Source organism: Pelobates fuscus, chromosome 5 (assembly GCF_036172605.1).
Source record: "Pelobates fuscus isolate aPelFus1 chromosome 5, aPelFus1.pri, whole genome shotgun sequence".
Classification (NCBI taxonomy): Eukaryota; Metazoa; Chordata; class Amphibia; order Anura; family Pelobatidae; genus Pelobates; species Pelobates fuscus.
Genome location: NC_086321.1, coordinates 318,274,606 through 318,295,801, shown reverse-complemented (window position 1 = coordinate 318,295,801; position 21,196 = coordinate 318,274,606). Strand labels below are relative to the sequence as shown.

Here is a 21,196-nt window from a genome sequence, read left to right as displayed (position 1 = left end):
AGGGCCACCCGATGGCAGCTAATATATCCAGGGGGGCCCGGTCAGTGCTGCAGCGTTTTAACAGCTGACCAGGCCCCCTGTGATGATGTCAGACTGAGCTGGGAGGAAGTGACTGACCCGGTCACTCCTCCCAGCAATTACCGAGCCCGTGCGGGAGGAGGAAGGAGAGAGGGGAGTCAGAGTGGGAACCTGAGCCTGAGCCACCACTGCACCCTAGGGAAGTCACCCTCCTGCATCTAAAAGGTAGGAAACAGGAGGGTTAATAAACAATTTTCCATGTGTGTGTTTGTTCATGTGTGTTTCTGTATGTGTGTGTATGTCTCTGTATGCATGTAGGTGTGTGTGTCTCTGTATGTGTGTGTCTCTGTGTGTGTTTGTATGTGTGTATCTCTGTATGTGTGTATGTGTGTCTCTGTTTGTGTTTGTTTCTGTGTGTATGTGTGTCTGCATGTGTATATATTTGTCTGCATATCTGTATGTCAGTGCATGCCCTGTGTATCTGTATGTGTGTCACTGTTTGTATCTGTATGAGTGTCATTCTGTGTATTTGAATGTTTGTCCTTGTGATTGTGTGTCTGTCTGTACGTGTATATGTATTTGTGTCAGTGTTTGTATCTATAGGAGTGTCATTCTGTTTATCTCAAAGTGTGTAATTTTGTGTATCTGTGTATCTGCATGTGTGTTTGTGTGTATATATGTGTATGTGTATCTGTGTGTTAGTTTGTGTGTCTGTGTATGTATCTGTGTATCTGTATGTGTTAAATGGTGTGTATCTGCATGTATGTGTGTTTGTATGAATGAGACACATTGAGGGTTGGAGGTGGGGGTGGGGGTAGGTAGTGAGACGTATGGGGGGTGGCGCCCAGGGCAATATTCACACCGGGGCCCCAAGGTTTCTAGTGTGACACCATGCCTACCTGGCTGGGACTGCAGTTTGCTGAGGGAGTGAGCAGATCGGACATCCAGACAGTGCTGTTACTATTGAGACAGTAAGTAATTTGAAGTGAAGCTTTTGAGTAAATTAAATGTATGTATTCAGGATTACATATCGGGTTGACATGGGGGAGAGATTTGGATGGAAGGGGGGGTTGACATGGGGGGAGAGATATGGATGGGAAGGGGGGGTTGACATGGGGGAAGAGATGTGGATGGACATGGGGGAGGAGAGAAATTGATTGAAGTGGGGAGAAAAACATGGAAAGAAGTCATGGATGGAAGGGAAGGAAGAAGAGACATGGATGGAATGGCGGTAGAAGCGAGCGGAGAGTGCAGTCACACCTTACCCTGCCTGTAGATTGCAGAGAGACTAGGGAGTGAGCGGAGCAAAGTATTCAGGATTTGTATAAAGCCGGCTGTGGTTCAATAAAAGTTCAGTTGACTCCCAAAACTGTGTTTCGTCCAGTTTTTGGGGAATGGGATTGGAAGTACTACGCTACCCTTTATTTGTATGCTGATTACGTCTACCAGCTGAGAAAACACAGTTTATACTTCTACTCTGCTACAAAAACCAATCCATGCAAAACAGTATCTGCAAAAGATGAAGCCGCAAGTTGACGTGGAAGCCTATCTCATAGTTTTTGTGTGAACTTCAAACGGAGAGCAATGTCCTCACTCTCAACGGGCCGGCATAGTTACTCAAAAAGCCTACTTTGACCTACATACAATGGTAGCTGCCATGATGATATACTTAAATCAGAGATTCTTGAATGGACAGGCATGACTTTAGTGATCCATGCCCAACAGTTCTACAATTGGAAATACCAGAATCAGAACTAAGACACATAAAAGCTGGGTTTCCGCATTTGCAGGAACCCATGGAATGTGGGTATAATTCTATAAGTGAGGACTATTGAACTATATGTGGACTGATTTGTTTGGTGGGGAAACGGACCGAAACAAGTGTATATGATAAAACTGTTTTGTTAAATGGGAAGGCCACGTTCGCTCGTGTGGACTGAGAGAGTAATATTACCCTAGTGGCAAGCAGTCTGATTCAGCCTTCTCAATTGCTCCCAGAATAAAAGGTTGGGGTAATCTGTGTACATAGCTATACTGTAAAATTTCCTTCTACCTCTGTGAAAATAGTTTATCTTGGTCATACATTCCCAGTAGTGGCAGCAGTTGCACATAAATTGCCCCATTCGCTTATTCTTGGGCGAAACTTACCAGGCTAGGAAAGCCTAATTGAAACCCAGGGTGAGTCCATAAAGGAAAGCCCATTTTGTTTGTTACCATTTACACACTCTGACATGTTTTATGATAAGTGTAAGAGGTGCAAGTCAAGGTGTGAAAGAAAGGAAGATAAGGATAGGGGAACTATGAACTTACAAATGGCTTCGATAAATAAAGCTAAAAGTAATGAAGGTGTGGCTTTACCAGGCTCGAGTACAAATTCCACACCTTTAATGGGAATATTGATTGAACCCCAGGGTCAAACCCTAAAACAGGCTAATATAGTGGATTTGGATATTGGCTCAAATCAATCCGGAAGGGACCATGTCAATGATTTAGCATTGCAAAATGTTTGTAACCAAATTGTAGAAATTAATGGGACTATGGTTTATGGGGAATCCAGAGAGTGGATGTAAAACAAAAAAGACAGGATTGCTAAGGTCACAGTTTGCAACTGTTTAAATTATTTGTAAGCACAAGGCTGGTTTACTACATGCTAATGGGGATGCATTATCTAGGGTGCACGACTTTTAGCCAAGGCCACTTCACACACCAGTGTTAAGCTAGGTGGGAGGATTTGTGGCTTTCAATATCAGTAGCAGGTTGGAACGCTCTCTTTTCCCAAAATGATGGGGTTAATAGGTGGACGTCAGCCCTTTCAGGTGAATTTAATTAGCCTGTATTAAAAGTCCAGCCTCCTAAGGCATGGGAAAACCTGATAGCAGGGAGAGAGGAGGCCCTGAGACTCTAAGGTGAATGTACTGTTTACAAACCTGGGTGTTTAAACTTGCTGTGATTATATTGTTTAGAACTGGGAACTCGATTAGTTGGATTATTTGTATTTTAGCACTTACAATATGACTTTAGAGTCTTACAATCATTTATTATTAGTACATACTGACAGACACAAACTTTAGAAATGCTAGCTCCTTAAGTGCCAATTATTTACTGTCTCTAAAAGCCTTATGCAAACAAAGTATCTACTGCTTATTGAGATTTGGCAGCTCCGTACAGCACTATAGTCCATAATTGAGTATTCCTTACATTTTCCTTACATTTTAGAATAGGATCCTTCAAAGAACAACTTGTTATGATGGCATCATAGGCGTGCGCACGGGGTGTGCCGGGTGTGCCTGGGCACACCCTAATCCCCGCGGCACGCCTGTGAGTCCTGCAGGAACGCTGTTCCTGCAGGTACTCTGCCGCCCCCAAATGCTTTCCTCCTCCTCCCCCCGTCATGGGGGGGAGCAAGAGGTGATGGACACCCGGACACCCCCCGGACACCCCCCGGACACCCCACGCCTGTAAGTGTGTATGTGAATGTGTGTGTGTCTGTGAGTGTTTGTGTGTGTGTCTGTGAGTGTATGTGTCTGTAAGTGTGTGTGTATGTGTGTCTGTGAGTGTATGTGTCTGTAAGTGAGTGTGTGTCTGTGAATGTATGTGTGTGTGCCTATAAGTGTGTATGTGTGTCTGTGAGTGTATGTGTGTGTGTGTGTCTGTGAATGTATGTGTGTGTCTGTGAGTGTATGTGTCTGTAAGTGAGTGTGTGTCTGAATGTATGTGTGTGTGCCTGTGTGTGTGTGTGCCTGTGTGTGTGTGTGCCTGTAAGTGTGTGTGTGTGTCTGTGAATGTATGTTGTGTGTCTGTGAATATATGTGTGTGTGTCTGAGTATGTGTGTGTGAGTGTGTGTACGCGTGTATATATATATATATATATATATATACACACACACACACACACGAGTGTATATTTTTTTGGGGGGGTGGGAATCTTGGGAGAGATCCCACACTTTATTCCCCAGGACTTGACCCCTGCCGGCAGGGAGATCTCCGGATCTCCCCTGTCGGCTCATGCAGAGCTGGCGCTATCTAAGTGCCGGCTCTGCTCTTAGCCTCCATGGGCCGGCGGGGAGATCAAAGATCTACCTCACCAGCAGCATGGAGGGAGGCAGGAGAGGACCCGGGGAGCTCTAGACAGAAGCTCCGCCAGGTTCCTCTCGCGAGATCTGAGCGTTGCCGCGGCAATGCTCAGATCTCGCGAGAGTGAACTCTAGGCCCGCAGGCTAGAGTTCACTCTCCCTTGGACAGCAAGGATCCCCCCTCCCTACATAAGGTAAGAAGGGAGGGGGTTATTTACTAATCTGCCCCCACCTTCACAATCCCTCCAAGCATACAGCACACACACACACACACACACAGCACCTACACACATACAGCACCCTAACACAAACAGCGCGCACACACGGCACCCTCACATACACAGCACACAAACAGCACCCTCACACACACAGCACACTAACAGCACCCTCACAAACACACACAGCTCCCTCACACAAACAGCACACTCACAAATACACGACACAAACAGCACCCTCACACACACATATCACACAAACAGCACCCTCACACACACAGCACACTAACAGGCCCCAAACACACATACACAAACACCCTCACACACAGCACACTACCAGCACCCTCACACACAGCACACAAACAGCACCCTCACACACATAGCACACTACGAACACCCACACACACACAGCGCACCAGCAGCACACACAAACAGCAGTATATGTATGTGTGTGTATGTATATATCTATATATATATATATACATGCGGCGTGTGTTTGTGCTTTAGGGTGCACACCCTAATGCAATAGGCTGCGCACGCCTATGGATGGCATAGACCATTATAGGTAAATGAAATAATTAGCGCACTGTCAAGACTGAATTGTTATGACTTACCCTAAATATGTACTTTTTTTCCTGGAGTATTATAAAAGTAACAAAATAATACACAGAGGTACATTCCCACCATTGTCTTAGCTTGTACTTAAATACATTATCAAACCTTGCAGACTATGATATAAATGTGACCAAATCTGACTCCTGAAATGTCTCGTGTCCTCAGCCTGAGGTCACACTTTCCACTCAAATTCGACTGTAAATTTAAATGGAAGTCTACTTTCCAAACATATCTCAGGGCACAACTGACAGACCTACTATAGAATTAAGGACAAATAGCCCCCCTTTGTCCAGGCGCTACATAGAGATCTCAGACTTTGTACTGAATGTTCTGGTTGGGTAGAGCATTTGATTGGACCACAGAGCAGAATTCAGTGACACACTGGGACGTCCAACTGGGAGCGGAAAACCCTTGCCCAGCGTTTCTACAAAACGGCAATATTTTACATTGCAGTGTCAAAATGACACGGGACTACACAGACCACATTACTAAGTTCAAGTGGTCTGGGTACCTATGGTCAATCTTCAATATTGGGGCTTCAGCTTTTAAATATTTTTTTTGAAGATCTGCCTTTGTTTTTGTTTTTTTAATTACGGTAACTCATTTTTAAAACTCACTTTTTTTAAAAACTCATTTTTAGATTGCACCCAATCTCTATTTTTACCTGTCGCTATTAACTCTACTACAAATATTTGCAACCTTGAACCTCCTTGACTGGGCTGATTGAATGTTCCTCGATGAGGCCCTGCCTCCTCTGTGATGTCAGTGGAGCAGGAGGGGTCAGCAGCACCGAGGGAGCTTCAACGACCGAATAAGGCAAGTAAAACTTTAATTTATTTAATCTGTTTTTTGCTCTGGGTGGGGTGGGTTACCTATTTAGAGCTAGGCAGAGGGGCACTATAGCATTAAGAATACAGATACTGAAACTTTGGATGAAAAACCTCCCCCACCCCAACCCCCAACCCCCGTCTTTTTTCTGTACCCCTACCCAACCGTTGTGTTTTGTTGCTAAGAAAATAAATAAAAATTGTCAAATTAAAAAAAAAAAGAATACAGATTTGTATTCCTAATGATATAGTATTCCTTTAAATTTTAAATTCACTTTGAATTCTCACTTTAGTGAAAAAAAATTATTGTAATTAAAACTTAACTTTGACTAACCCTGATGACAGTGATAGTGTAAGTGTGCTGGGAGCAGCTTATTAATGAATGTGGTCAGATGATTTGGAGAGACGAGATAGAAAGATATTTTTCCCTTCATTAACTTCCAAGTGAGGATTTTCAGAAAACAAACTACATGAAACAAGATATACTCACTGAAACATAGACTGCAGCAAAGGCAGAGAGTGTTGCATGCTGGGATGGAAATGTCTTCCTGGGGATGCAAAAAAGTGCTAAGTTAGGTATGCATGTATAAAATGAAGAAAAATAACATTCATATTGGCATGCTTCAGCGGGTATGGACACTGCATATATTGGCATTTCTCGCCTTCTTCAATCATATACACGTCACAACAATTCTTTTTTTCTTAAGGTGACTGTCCTATTGTGATCTTCTAATACTCTAATTAATGCTCTGTGCTAGAGCTAGATATATCAGTACCAAATGTATCACCCTTCTACCCAATATCCCAGCATGCCCTGCAGGAGAATGTTAATACATGACTGAAGTATGGGCCTTCACAGGCATCCATTAACATTGTCTGCACTAAACACTAATAATATTTTTTAAAAAATATCTTAAAGGAACACTATAGCATTATATTTTTAACGCTATAGTGCTCTTTTTAAAAAAAAAATGTTTTTATTATAATTCTTTATTTTTGTTGCGTATGATATAACAAATGAGCGTGCAACGACACTGTAACGGACCGTTTCAGCAGACAAGGGGTTAAAATCATTTAGGCGATAATCCCCTTTTCACAGACAGGCACAGCTACTGTAGAATCACCAAAACTCACAAATTGGATATAAGTGAATGCACCAAACTCCCGAACTGCATACAAGGGAATAAGGTAGCACTCCAAACTCCCGAACTGGAACCTCACGAATAACTGCTAGTAGACGAACAGGAAAAGCTCCCAAGCGGCTTACACTCCTGGCAATCAGTCTCTATCAGCATACAGTGAATCCCCCCAAGAATGAGACAAGGCTCCGTGTTGAGGGTCAAGCAGTGGTCTGTTTATTGAGGGCTACCGGCCCCTGTATTTATGCAGGTCTCCCACCTGGTGGACACTCCCCTAGGGGACCAGATGGAAGACTGTGACAAAGGACAGACAAGTAGCATTTCAGGACATATAGAAGTAAAACATCCCCACAATGCATCCTGGCTTCCTCCCCTCTGCCCTGGAGATAATTGAGAAGTAATTCAATTATCTCCCAGGACAAAGGCAAAACTCCATTACACACGTGGGGACACAAAGACATTTAAAATACATAATGGGACAAATGGTACAGTAAATATATACATTTAACATATCCCCAGATAGCTCAGGTCTGAGTGCACATTATTAGGTGAATGGCACTCAGACCACACGAATACAGTTTAATTGCCATGGAGCCAAAGTCTTTATTTACACAAATTGGCTCCATGGCTGTGCTATCTGGGTTAAAACATTCACATATACAAACTACCGAATTAACATGTATTCGGTTAAATATGCACGAATAAGGGGGCGGAGCCAAGCAACGGAGCTGAATGGCCGCATGTTCACTGAGCTCCAGGCCATCAAACGCAATATACAGCGATTTAAAAAGTTCTTTCACACCCCAAAACCAGGCTAACTGAGCCCACGACGCTCCCTCACGATATGGGGAGAAAGACCAAGAAGCCTAGGGCCGACAAACCGAACATGGGCATGAACATCGGCGACTTATGGCGCCAGGCCCGGAGAGAAACAGAGCCCAACATGGCCGACCTTTCAGACGACTCAGAGTTCTCCGAGGACTTCCTACTGGGAACGCCTGGAGGTCAGATGCCTGAACAGAAAACCGGCAAGCCCGTGCCCTCTCATCTGGACTCTGCACCGGTGACGACCGCAATCATGAAGGGCCTATTAGCAGAGCTTCAACACACAAGCCAGGCCGACATGGCCCAGCTCCGAGGGGACATACAAGGCCTCACGACCCGCATGGGCACCATAGAGAACAACGCCCAGACTCAGGCCCAACACACCACCCGTCTCCACACAGCTATACAAGAACTACAAACCCAACAAAGCAAAATGGACAAAAAGCTTGCAGAGTTGGAGGACTGGAGGCGCACACTGAACCTCAAGTTAAGGGGCATCTCGGAGGAGATCCCGGAGAGGGAGCTACCGCACCTCCTACGTCGACTTCTCACTGGACTACTACCCCATAAGCAGGCGGGAGTGGAAGAGCCTTTCCGACTCCGTAAACCAGCGACGGCACCACAGTCAGCCCCGAGGGATGTCTAGGTAAAGTTCCACAGCAACCAAGACAAAACTGCCCTCCTGAACGCAGTCCGCAACAACTCACCGTACCCTTTCAAAGGTATGCAACTGACGTTCTATACTGAGAAGATCACTTAAGCCCTTCACGGCGTTACTCCGAACCAACGGCTTCAGTTACCGATGGCGACTGCAACGCACGCTGGAACTACTGCACGGCACCGACACACTCTCTGTCAGCGATCTCAAGGAGGCAGCCGACCTGCTACCAACACTGGGACTACCGACGAATGCCCTGGACACAGCGGCAACCCTGCCTCACACTTGGAACCCGGCAACAACACGACCCTTTATACCGCGGGGTGCGAGACAAGATGAACGGGCAGCTGTCACTACCTGAACGGCCCCAGATAGGCTGCAGAGACGGGCCTCAACTTGCCTCACCACCGGAGCAGTGATTCCAGTTGCCGTTCTAGAGTCTCCCTGGACTTTACGTAAATAGACTCTGTTACCGTCTTCTTTTACTTTTTCCTTTTAATGCTGATGTTACCTACCAAGTTCAGATCCCCCCCCCAATGAGATCCCCCGCATTCCATCACTCTCCACACCACACATAACGGGGCACTGTAAGGCGCGCCACCACACCACCAGGTCTCACCCTCACAGCATCCGCAGTACTAGCGCCCTTTCCAGACAGCACCGCGGAAACTAACCATGTGGAGCCAACCACTGCCTAAAAAACCCTGCTGCAGATAGGGTCAGTCAATCCCGTTTATGCTACAGTCAATGTAGCTCACACTACAAAGCACTATAACATACAAGCCACACAGCTTATCAACACTTAACACACATGAGAGCACTACCCATGGCTTACAAACAAGGCTCATGCCCCCACATCCTATCTGGTTGGCACCACCCTTATGCTTAAACCTACACCCCTCGACACAATATAGAAAGGTACACTGCATGTATAGTGAAATGTCCTACGAAATCCATGCCTCTAACCATACCCAATTGCATATGTTGTCGGGCCACTACAAAACCGTATGTCCCTGTTTGCGTTCTCTACTTGTCACCAAATTGTACTAACCTGTCTATATAATCGTTATTGCATGCTTACATTAATGTTGGAACTGTATTAGGCTTAACTACTACCTCCCACTCGATTTTGTCTCAGGTTCAGGCTACCAACACACAAGACACAACATGCTCATATATTGTAGATATACCATCCTGCCCTACTGAGCATCATAGTTTTTTGTTTACTTAATTTGCTTCAACATAAGCCTGTTTAATTATTTTATTATTTTGATATCCCTCTCACTAGAATATTTCTCAAAAGGCATTCTACGAAACGAGGCTTCTCGCACTAACTAAACTACCTCGCCCGTAGTAAGCACTCACTTTCTCTTAGACTGCAATCTTCCACTCAGCAACTATAGACAAGCCTCTACCACCAAACAAAGTATACACAAATCGCTTAGATAGAAATGCTCCTGCTGTTTATGATATAAAAATTGTGCGGATCTTTCCTCATGCTGACCAATTGTTACCATATGTCTGATTATATACTTGTCAATGCTGTTGGGGCATGACGAGCCCGCTTGTTATACTTTCATGCACTCCAAAAATAAAGAATTAAAAAAATAACAATAATATGCACGAATAAGAACCAGGGGGCTGGAGGCTCAGCGGTGCCTGCACGTAAAAGTGTCCGCTTTTAGTGCACTGATTTTGGGCTGAGCACCGCTGGCCGTCCGGGGAGCTCCGTAACACCGCCACCTAGCGGCCGCTAAGTGTAACCGCGGCCACCCAGTAACAATCAATTAAGCTGCGGTTAACCGCAGCTTCAGGGAGGTAAATGGAGGGCACACTCCAGCTTCTGGGTGGCCAATTAACGGCGCCGGCCGGCTTCCCACGGCTCTGGGGAGGCTGAAACAAAGGCTGTTTGTTCGGTAGATAAAATCTACCGAACGGCAGTGCAGAAAGGGAGACATAAATCTTTATGCACAGTAAAATTAACCCTTTAGCTGCCGGTCCATAATCCAAAGGCAGCAGCCGGGCAACCAGGCTCCTCCAATGCAATGTGGCGAGATTGGTCTCGTCACAGACACAACAGCTGGGGCACACACAATATAATCAAATATCACGACCAAGTAGGGCTATCATATAGCTACGCATTTATTGTGTTTGTTGTGTACAGATGTGCGGGTTCTAGTGCGTGGTAGGCCCAACAATAAAGTTTGCGTGTCTAGAGCATGATATATAGCTTAGGCATGACTATAAATTGTTAAAGGGACACTCCAGGCACCCAGACCACTTCATTGGAGTGGTCTGGGTACCAACTCCCACTACCCTTAACCCTGCAAGTGTAATTATTGCAGTTTTTTTTAATAAACTGCAATAATTACCTTGCAGGGTTAACTCCACCTCTAGTGGCTGTCTACTAGACAGCCACTAGAAGGCACTTCCGTGTCCCTAGCACAGGTAACCTGTGCTAGAGCGTCGCTGGACGTCCTCACGCTGTGTGAGGACCTCCAGCGTCGCTCATTTCCCCATAGGAAAGCATTGAAAAGCATTTTCAATGCTTTCCTATGGGGAGCTCTGCCACGCATGCGCATTAGGTCTCCCCGGCCGGTGGGCGGGATCAGTCTCGCCCACCGGCCGACGCAATCACTGGGAGGAGCAGCAGCAGAGGAAGAAGCAGCGACTATGTCCCACGTTTTTACCCCTTCAGCAACCGGGGATTGGGGGGTGGGAGGGAAAGGGTTACTGCAGTGCCAGGAAAACTGATTGTTTTCCTGGCACTGGAGTTTCCCTTTAAGCTACATCGTTAGTCGTTGCAAGCTAGGCCACATGCATCTCTTATCTCTGCTAGGTATTTGTGAATCTATTTGGCTGGCAGTGTATTGACTTAGATTTCAAATGTTAACCCTCTTTCTGCATATACGTTGTATGTGTCGTTACGCTTAGGGCAGACGGGGGGGGGGGAGAGATTTAAACATGCTGGGTAACATTCGGAACATGTTATAGCAACTGAGCTGTATTGTTGCTTTCTTTTTTTTTATTCTTTATTTATTGCAAGGTCAGACACCATATTCAACAGAAACAATATAATACGAAAGCATATACGAACATATTCATATACCAACATTAAAATGAGGCAAGCAAAAGTGCACATTAAAATAACCGCCTATGAGCAATGTAGTGGATGAGTGCTTGTTGGCCATGAGAGTCCATATATTCATGGTGCCCCACCCTGTTTTGAAATATAAGTAAAACAAAAAAAATTTGACTGACTATAGTACGCCTGTTACTCTGACAAAGTGTCCAGAGTCATCGACTCGTGTAACTTATACACCGATTAGCTATATCAGCTATCTCCAACCTAGCGTACGGGTTCGCCTTTTTGGATGGCCTGTCGGACCTAGTTTAATCTGTAGGCGCCCTGTAAACCACCACAACTAGTGCGGGGTTTCGCTGACAAATTTGTTGTATTGGAGAAGTCAGTCAGAGTAAAAAGATATGATAGTAATAGATATAAGAAATGAAAATTAAATTCGGAAATATAGAGTCCCACTAAAAGAGATCAGATTGAGTGAGTTAGTCGATTCCAGAAGATTGTGATAGAGACAGGGGTATGGGGGAGTGAGCCCGCCCCCCCATCTCCTAATCGCCTACTCCGCTATCTATCCATGGGGCCCAGACCTTGTCAAACTTTTTAATGGTGTCCCTGACTCGCGCCGTTAGCTTATCCATGAGGAATTAATCTTTGATCTTTTGCATCACTATATTGAGTGGGGGGTCTCTCTCTGTAGCCACACTTGGGCTAGGGCCCTCCTGGCTGCCAAGTTCACCTTATGTAATACATTCTGTTCCACTCTGGACCAGTCCTCCAGTGGCCTGGCTAGAAGGAATACCCAAGGGTCTAGCTTAACCGCTCTATCAAAGATATCCCCCAATAGCTCCGCCACACGTTTCCAATATTTTCGTACCTCTGGACAATCCCACCACATGTGTAAATAGGTCCCCTTTTGGCCACAACCTCTCCAACAGATCTGTAGACATTTTATGCATCCTACAAAGTTTCACCAGGGTAGCGTACCACCTGAACATGGTCTTATAAGCTTGTTCCTGCATGGAGACACATATAGACGAAGTCGTCGCGGCTTCCCAGATCTCCTGCCAGTCAACACCCCCCAGTTCCTCACTAAGGTCCGCTTCCCATTGGGATATGTAAGTGAGCTCCCGTATTGTTGCTTTCTTATGTGATAAAAAGGTATTGAATAAAGAAAGTAAAATAACTGAGAAATTGTGGAAATAAATAAAAATATTAACATGGTGAGAGTGTCTTATCAATAGCTGTCCAGTGCTACTGGGCGCTAGAAATCCCACATGTGGTGGCCGCAGCATAGGGGTCTCGTCTGGGTTGTCTCGGTACAAAGGCTGTCACGTTTTCTAGGTCCCATCTGTGCGGTGGTCCGGCAGGATCGGTAGGTGCTGTGTGCTGCATAGCATCTTGAGGGAGTCCCAGCGCATGCAGCAGGACCTGTGCTCCTCGCAGGTCATAGACTTCATGTTTATCTTCACCCTTCGTGATGAATATGGTGCGGTTGAGGTGCCATCTGTATGGTATACCGTAATGTCTGAGGAGTGATGTAAACTGCTTGAGAGACCTCCTCCATGCTAGAGTGCCCCAAGATAGATCCGCAAAAAAGGATAGTGTCATCACTTCAAATGTGTATGGGGAGCAGTCTTTGACCGAATTGCAAGAATTGCTGCTTTATCCTTCCCTTGTTGAAAGCGGATTATGAGGTCTTGGGTGGCTGTCTTTGGGACCCTGAAGACAAAGTCCAGGTTGATGACCTTAGCCTGCTGAGGCGATAACAGCGCTGTCAGGAGCCTTCGTGCGAGGTCTGGCAGTTCGGCTGTCGGAATGTTGTCAGGTACACCCCTCACTTTCAGGTTATTCATCCAACGTGTGTCTTCCAGGGAGGCGAATCTCTGTTCAAATTCATAATTTCGGCTCTGTAGGCCTTTGATCTCCTGTTGTAATGAGGTAATGTGGGTAGTATTGGTCGCACAGGTGTTCTCCAGGGTGCCCAGCCTTCCTATCAGGCCCTGTATGCGTGCGGAGGTTAGCCATGTCAGACTGGATTGTGGTTTGGAGGTCTGCCAAAAGCTTCTTTGTCACTGGTGCTGTATCAGGGCTCGGGGGTTTGTATGCTGCTGCCGTCATACTAGGTAGGTCATCCGGGTAGTCGGCATTCTTGGGCCTAGTTGCTCCGTGAGCTTGTCTCCACATGACTCCGATGTGTAAGCCTTGTCTGGGCTGGTGTGGTTTCTGCTTTTTGGTCTTTCGACCCATGCTGATTCCCCAACTGCGTCTTGGTGTTTGCAGCTGTTGTGGTCGGTTTTTGTGGCCTGAATAGGGTGTTTATTGAGTTTATTCTCAGGAGCTCCAGTGCCATGCGACCGTTCAGCTCTGCTGCTCCGCCCCAACGCTATAGTGCTCTTGTCCCTAATTAGATTCGCTCCCTCTTTTGCTGTGTAAAAATCAGTTTTGAAAAAATGTTTTTAGTTACCTTTTTCCAGCACTGAGACTCTTGGTCTACCTTTGTAACGTCATTGAGACGGAGTCGCTTCCTTGTCACTGGTCCGTTTCGATCCTCCTCATAGAGCAGTATTGGGGACCTGATGCGCATGCGCAACGAGTGCTGTACGCATATCCAATTAAATACTTCTCATAGAAAAGCGCTGAATTCAGTACTTTCCAATGAGCTGCATTTGATGATGTTCGACTTACTCCTGGACATTGAACGTCACGTAACTTGGTCATTACAGTGGAAGCGACTCTAGTGGCTGCCAGTATGACCGTCATTAGAGGCGTGTTTCATCCTTGAAGATAACCATTGCCATTTATGCAAAATAGCCATGTTTTACTTTGAAGGATAACAACTGTTGGATCACTGCACTCAGACTACATAATTGAGATAAAAGTGATCTGGGTGACTTCTGGTGTCTTTTAATATGTTTGTTAATCAATACCATTTTGTTTTTTAATTCTTGTATATTGAAATGTTTGAAGAAATCCTTTGCCTATCATTACCACTCCTTCTCTCTGACAACCATATATTTGCACCTTCAGTTACCCCACCCAACACTCACTATTTTGCAAACATTGTTGCATGCAAAGTTATGTTTACCTACAGCATTTGCTCTTAGAGGATTTTGAAAAGCAATTACAACTGCAAATTAGTGAGCATTCGTTCAGATAACTGATAATCTGACTGAAGGTGCATAAAGATGTCTGTCAGAAAGGGGAAGTGGGCAAGGGAGTAAGAGATTTCTACATTAATGTTTCAAAATACAAAACAAAAATAAAGTTCGTATAACATAAAGATCATATTAAGATATTATATATTTAATTTTTTGAGTGATAAGTAGCATATCTTTTTTTTTGCTTTGTCGTCCACGGGTATTAACACAAGTTTGTCTTGCAACGACCGGTGTAAACATGATACAGCATTGATAGACAGTAGTGTGGCAGCCTAGTTATAGGCTCATTTTTATGAGATCAGTTAACATGTTACTTATTATATTATTAATTCTGTGTGGACTGATGGCATGTAATTCCTTTGCATGAGTTGCAGGGTGTGGCTTAAGAATGTGAGCTGCAAAAGGTGGATGTTGTTGGTGTAAAACTAATAACAGAAACCATGTGAAATTTTATTTTAATGGTCCTGCTCCCTATCGAGTTGTGGACCTCTGTGGTGTCTAGGTAGTAAGCAAGGTTAACTCAAGGCGAGGGCTTATGAATATGACAACTGTGGTGCAGGATGGTTATAGGACAGATGATCTTTGAAGAACAATTAACTAAATCGAGTTGCTATGGTGTCTCAAAATATTGAGTGGGGCAGCTCCACCAACTGTTATGTATGTGGGTCAAAAAGATCGGAGCTGTGGGGGGTGGACATAGTCAAGGAAGTAGCATATCTTTTAAAGGTATACCGCCATATTTTCTATTTAAAATTAAGATACCTTTATTATAGCCTTCATGTGCATTATTTTACATAGACATAAGAAAATACCTATTTTCAGTGCTTACTCTGGATTACCTTTTCTTGTCTGGGGATTGGCCATCTTAAAATAAAACAAACGTTAAGTGCCTTTTGTCTTATTTATGATGTTAATATTTTGTTTTACAAACAATTTTCCTTTAAGCAACACATTCTCAGGTCTCACAACAGCCGTAACTGGGGACCAGTTAGTTAATGATTGTTGATAAAATTTTTGTGTACATTTTTTTTTTTTTTTGAATTATACACTGAATTGCTCCTAATCTGCACATTTGTGTAAAACTATTTCTAGAGCTGCTGGGTGTACATAGCCCAGCCTCAACTGGTGTTATGGCTAAGGCAGAGAATACACATTGCCTTAGTCATATCAATTCATAATAACAATGACTTGTGATAGGCTGAAAGTGGTCAGCTGACACTATCAGCCAATCACTGCATTAGCCTGAGCAGCACACAAGACTGGTGACCTCAGCCAAACCAATGCTTTCCTAAAGGGAAGCATTGGGAGGCTATTGTGCATACATGGCAAAATAATACGCAGTATTAATTAGATGGTCTCAATGAGACCATCTGATTGAAATGTCCAAGTCTCTATTTTTGGCTATTTCATGGCTATTTTTATACAGAAGAGCCTCTAGTGGCTTTAGAGAGCTTCCATTTCTCTGTCTGGAGCAGTGGACACAGGGAGCAGCAACCGGCAGACCCATGGTAAGATGCCAAACCATTCTATAATGGTTTGCCTGCTTACAATGGGGGGGGGGGGGGGGGAGGGAGAGGGTCACATGACACTCCTGGCACCATAATTGCATATAAGAGGCAGCTGCAGGTGCTTGTGTGAAATTAACAAACAATGAGAATTTTATTTAAAAGTAAACACACTTTGCAATAACGGAAGCTAAAACAATTTTGTGTACTGTGAGTCCCAGCCAAGGAATTTGTGGATAGGGCTGCATAAACAAAATTATTTATAAATCAATGGTAAGACCTCACCTTGAATATGCAATTTTGGGAACCACTTTTAATTAATTATTGCAGAACTAGAGTGCAGAGTTGAGCTACAAAATTAATAAGGGGTATGGAGAACTTTAGCTATGAAGAAAGGCTGGAAAACTGAATCTTATTGTTTAGAATAAAGGTGCCTAAGATATGAAAGCACTATACAAATGAAAGCACTATACTGACAGGGTGAGTACAAACTGCTAGTTGCTAACCCGTTCATTAGCAGGAATAGACAAAAGGTTACCCATTGAGACTGGAAGAAAGGCCTTTTCACTTACAGCAGAGGAAAGGGTTATTTGCAGTAAAACAATAAATATGTGGATTTCTCTACTTAAAAATGTTATCTTATTTAACTCATGCTCCTTTGTCTTCTATAGACCAATCAGTCTGCTATGATTAATAACATTAGAGCAACAGGCATAGTTATACACTGGGCATCCCCTGCAGGCATTTCCTGTGCTCTGGAGGAGCTGGGACAGCACTGAGTTTTATACCGTCTATAACTGTTCCTGTAGCTCTGCAATTAAGGATGACTAGACTATAGAGGACACTGGCTAAGGCTCCTGGTACTTAGCTCTCCCCACATTCCACCTAAGCTCCAAAAAGGTACATAAGTAAGCTCATTTGGGCAGGGTCCTCCTCTAACTATTTTTTATTTGTATCATTATGTAAATGTCTAATTTATTTTTTTTATTTTAATTTTATATTCTTTATTTTTGCTCTGCTGAAAAATACATAGTTGCCTGCAGTGCCACAACAGCATAAACAAGCTCAAACACCTCATATGTAATGGTATAAAAGCATGGCATTTGAAAGGTCAGCACATTTTTTAAATTAATAAGTAAGAAGGTAAGCTTGTTGTACTTGAATATAAACTAAAGCTAGGGTAGGTAGCAGAGAAATCAAGTAGACATGAGATAATCACAAGCGGGGAGGGTTGCCAGTCGCCATGTTAAAAATAGTTATTTAGTGCGAGAACAAGAGAAAGCATTTATCATCATGGATATGACAGTAGGTAAGTTAGGATCTTGTTACCCAATCTGACCGCTTTAGGTATTAATAGTGACACTAAGCCTCAAGCTTAAAAGAAAAATATCAGCATGACATATAATAAAAGCATATTTATTTTCTTCCTAACTGAGAGAGTGTCCGCGGTACATGAGTAGGTCATCAGAAGTAGTCACCCGATTCCACAGGCATGCCAGAGTAGAGAGACCAGCTCCATACCAGAAATTCTTTTCTTTACTCTTCCCAACCAAGTGTGTCAGAGCTTGCGTCCTCCCCACTCGGTTAAGGTATTTATAGGCCTGGAGCATTTGCGGTCCCGTGGTCCTGCCCATCCGGCGGTACGTGAGAGAGAACTCCGGGTCAGGTTGGTAGTGCTGAGGTTGAGGGGGCCCGGTGCTCTGCATTGGGTGCGAACAGTGGCTCCTGCGTGAGTGTATTAGTTGGAGAGCTGCTAACCTCCGCTTTGGTTTCTTGCACTTTTTCCCTCCAACCGCCATTCTAGGCTTTTTGGTGCGTGAAGCCTGCTGCTTGGGTAAGGGGTGATTTGATCACTGAAGGACTGGTTGAGCTGCCCGGCGTTCCAGTGTTCGTCAGAAGGCAGTAAAGATAGCTTCCAGCCTGTTCTGTATATCAGTCTGGGAAACATGCAGATGGAGGGGACACGTGGCTTCCACCATGATTGTGGAGTCGCTAGTCTGGTTGTTGAGGAGTAGAATTGTGTCCTGTTCCTCTCTCAGATCAGGGTAGCTTGCCTGAATGGGACCGTGATCACCAAAATCGGTCCAAGGGTGGGGGGGAGGGGGTAACGGGGTGCTTGCCTCACTAGTAGTAGTCGATGTATCGCTCCAGAGCGGGGGATCGGCCGCCTCCCCCGCCCGTTGCCCAAAAGGCCGCATGCCTCTTTTAGTGTGGCAATTGGGCTCCCAATGAGTTACCAACCTCAGTAACATTTCTCAGCCAGGTCAGGAGTCTGATGAGCTGCCAGTTGCTGCCCAGGTCGTGCTGTATGGGGCTTTGGAATGCTTTTTATTCCAAGATTGTTTAGGAGCTTGAGTGAAACACTTCTCTTCTCCATGACAGTTGGGCCCCGTCCCCTCGTAAATGTCCAATTTATTGTAAAATTTCCCCCTTTCATAATATTGTAAAGTGCTGCAGAATAGGTTGGCGCTATATAAATACCAATAACAATAATAACAAGTACCTAAAACATGCACCCCCTACTGGACATGTGCCTACTCTGCCTAGTGGGAATTCTGTACATGTCTGGTAGCACTGTTCTGATACAGGATTTAAACACTACATTTATAAATATAGTAAGCATCCCCCTTGCAATCAATCTTTCATAACTACAACAATCAGATATGCAATGCTGAATTCCTGTGACAATTATAGTGTCACAGAAATTCAACATTGGTCCCTAGGTCCCATGCTACGATTTTTTTTTTTTCCTGCTCCAAAAGCTCTGCACTACATTGCTCTATCTATCTACTGTTGTTGCATGGCTAACATGGACCACAGAATGTTTATTAAACATACACTAACACAATTGTTATGCATTTTAGAACTTTGGATAATGCAATTAGCTTTAATTTTTTAATAACAAATGTCATCCAAAGTAAAGGAGATTAAGTTTTGGATGAAATTGTCTCAATTTTTTGGACTGCTTTTTTTGACAGCTACAACGTCAGCCTTTAGTAAATAATTAAGTAATCTGCAGCAATCCACTAATTATTTTCAGGAGTTAAAGAGTGCAGCTCACAGTTACACGTAGCCAGGATACAGTCTTGCACAGTATAATAACCTAGTTACAGATAAATGATGAATACCACATGTTTTGAATACCACAGTATATATTAAAAAGAAAAACCGTATCCTGGATCCCAGAAGGCAGAGTCGTCAGCATTATTTCACTGTAACAATGCTGGATTTTGACACACCGATGACTTTATGCGCATGACAAAAAAAAAACTAAATGCGAAGTTGATATTTCTAGTGATGGGGAATTTTGGAGTATTATCTAGCAGACCTTTGTTATTGGTGGGGATAAATGTTATTTATCTTGCACACAAGGAGTCTCTGCCAGTGTTAATTTTGGCAGCAAATTTCAATGTAGTTTTAGTCAAAGTCTTTTGACTAAAATGCAGTTTTAGTTGTATTTTAGTCATCTTAATTGTTTTCGTTTTAGTCTAGTTTTAGTCGACTAAATCTCAAAAATTTTAGTCGACTACAATTGTTAGTCACTAAAATTAACACTGGTATCGACTGCCTAATGTAGAATATGAAGTAAAACAAAACCTATAAAAGAAATCCCCCAAGAGATTGTTTTTCTAGTCCTACCTAAACAGCAGATACACTTCCACCTTTTAGCTGCTGTTCCTTTCAAAACATATTTTAGTTGAAACTCAATTTATGTCAAGCAGACATCAGGTGTACCAGGCTCTCCAATGCCTTCTTCAAATAAAATGTTCAAAAGATGTTTTTTTTAATTTCTACCTAGTTTTTGCTCTGCTTATCACAATCCTTACAGATATTTTAGGGTATCATCATATGATCCAACAGGCCCAAAGTAGATTTTCCTACTAAAGCATGAGCAAAGTCTTAAAGGAACTCAGTAGCACTATGAATACATATGTGTATACCTAACACATGCTTAGTTTCAGTGTCCCCTCAGTTATTGTATTTAAAACTGCAAAAAATTACTTACCTTCTCTCCAGTGCTGCCTCTCTCGGTGCTACTGCTGCCTCCAGTATGGCAGCCCAATCCAATGCTCCTCATAGAGGAGCATTGGGGATTTTAGGCGTGTGCAAGGTGCTCAGTGTGATGTGCCTATCAATCTGCTATGAAGAATCGTTGAAGGCAATGATTCTCTATGGCAGACCATGATGGCACTGCTCATGCGCGTGTGATGTCATGGTATGTGTGACGAACTGAACCTCGTCACGGGTTCTTGGAGGGGCCTGCTGGCCAGCCTCCTGCCTCAGGACTATAGGCCCTGCTATAGACCTCGCCCAATGCACTTTAAAAGGCTCCGTTCATATGTACGTTTGTACTCCAGAAAGAGAGACCGACCGTTAGCCCTGATTCCCTGGAACTGTTTTGGGCATAGGACCATGTAAACGGTCGGTCAAAATTATGACTTCCATGGAAATCCTGAATCCCTGAACCGATCTGGGTGATTTCTGGATATGTTGGTCCCCCAGATCAGGGCTATCAGGGGATGTGACTTTCGTGGGGGTTTCCGTGTGTTTTGGGGGTACTTTCGGGATGCTGTTAAATGTATGTTTTCTGTGCGTTGAGTTTAGTATAGTTCTTGACTCAATTATCTCCCAGGCACAGAGGAGGGATTATTTTGTTTTATGTGGGAGTGTCCTGGACCCAGGGGCGTATTAGCCGTGAGGCAAACAAGGCATTTGCCTTGGGCGGCATTTTCCAGGGGGCGGCAAAAAAAGCCGCCCCCAAATGCCCAAGGCAAATGTCTTGTTAGCCTTGCGGCTAACAGACATGCCGGCGGGCTCCTGGGCGGTGCTGGTGGGCGGCCAGCGAGGGAGCACTTCCCCTGAGCTATCTGCTCAGCTCCCTCGCCAGCCGCAGAGTGAGGCTGGGAGGCGGAGCCGGAATATGACGTCATATTCCGGCTCCCAGCCTCACTCTGAGGCTGGCGAGGGAGCTGAGCAGACAGCTCAGGGGAAGTGCTCCCTCGCCGGCCGCCCACCCGCCCGCCAGGCAGTGCCGCCCGATCGCCCAGCAGCCACTGGACCACCAGGGAGGAAGAGACACC

At 44.4% G+C, this 21,196-nt stretch overlaps 1 protein-coding gene across 2 annotated transcripts in view; it reads right to left on the bottom strand.

Annotated features, from left to right (window-relative positions):
- Positions 1–21,196, bottom strand: part of PLPPR3 (phospholipid phosphatase related 3) — a 54,546-nt gene that overhangs the window by 14,306 nt on the left and 19,044 nt on the right. For both annotated transcript variants that reach the window (XM_063455572.1, XM_063455573.1), the window contains one exon: positions 6,239–6,296. In XM_063455572.1, the coding sequence (XP_063311642.1) occupies positions 6,239–6,296 (58 nt within the window). The remainder of the gene's footprint in view (positions 1–6,238; positions 6,297–21,196) is intronic.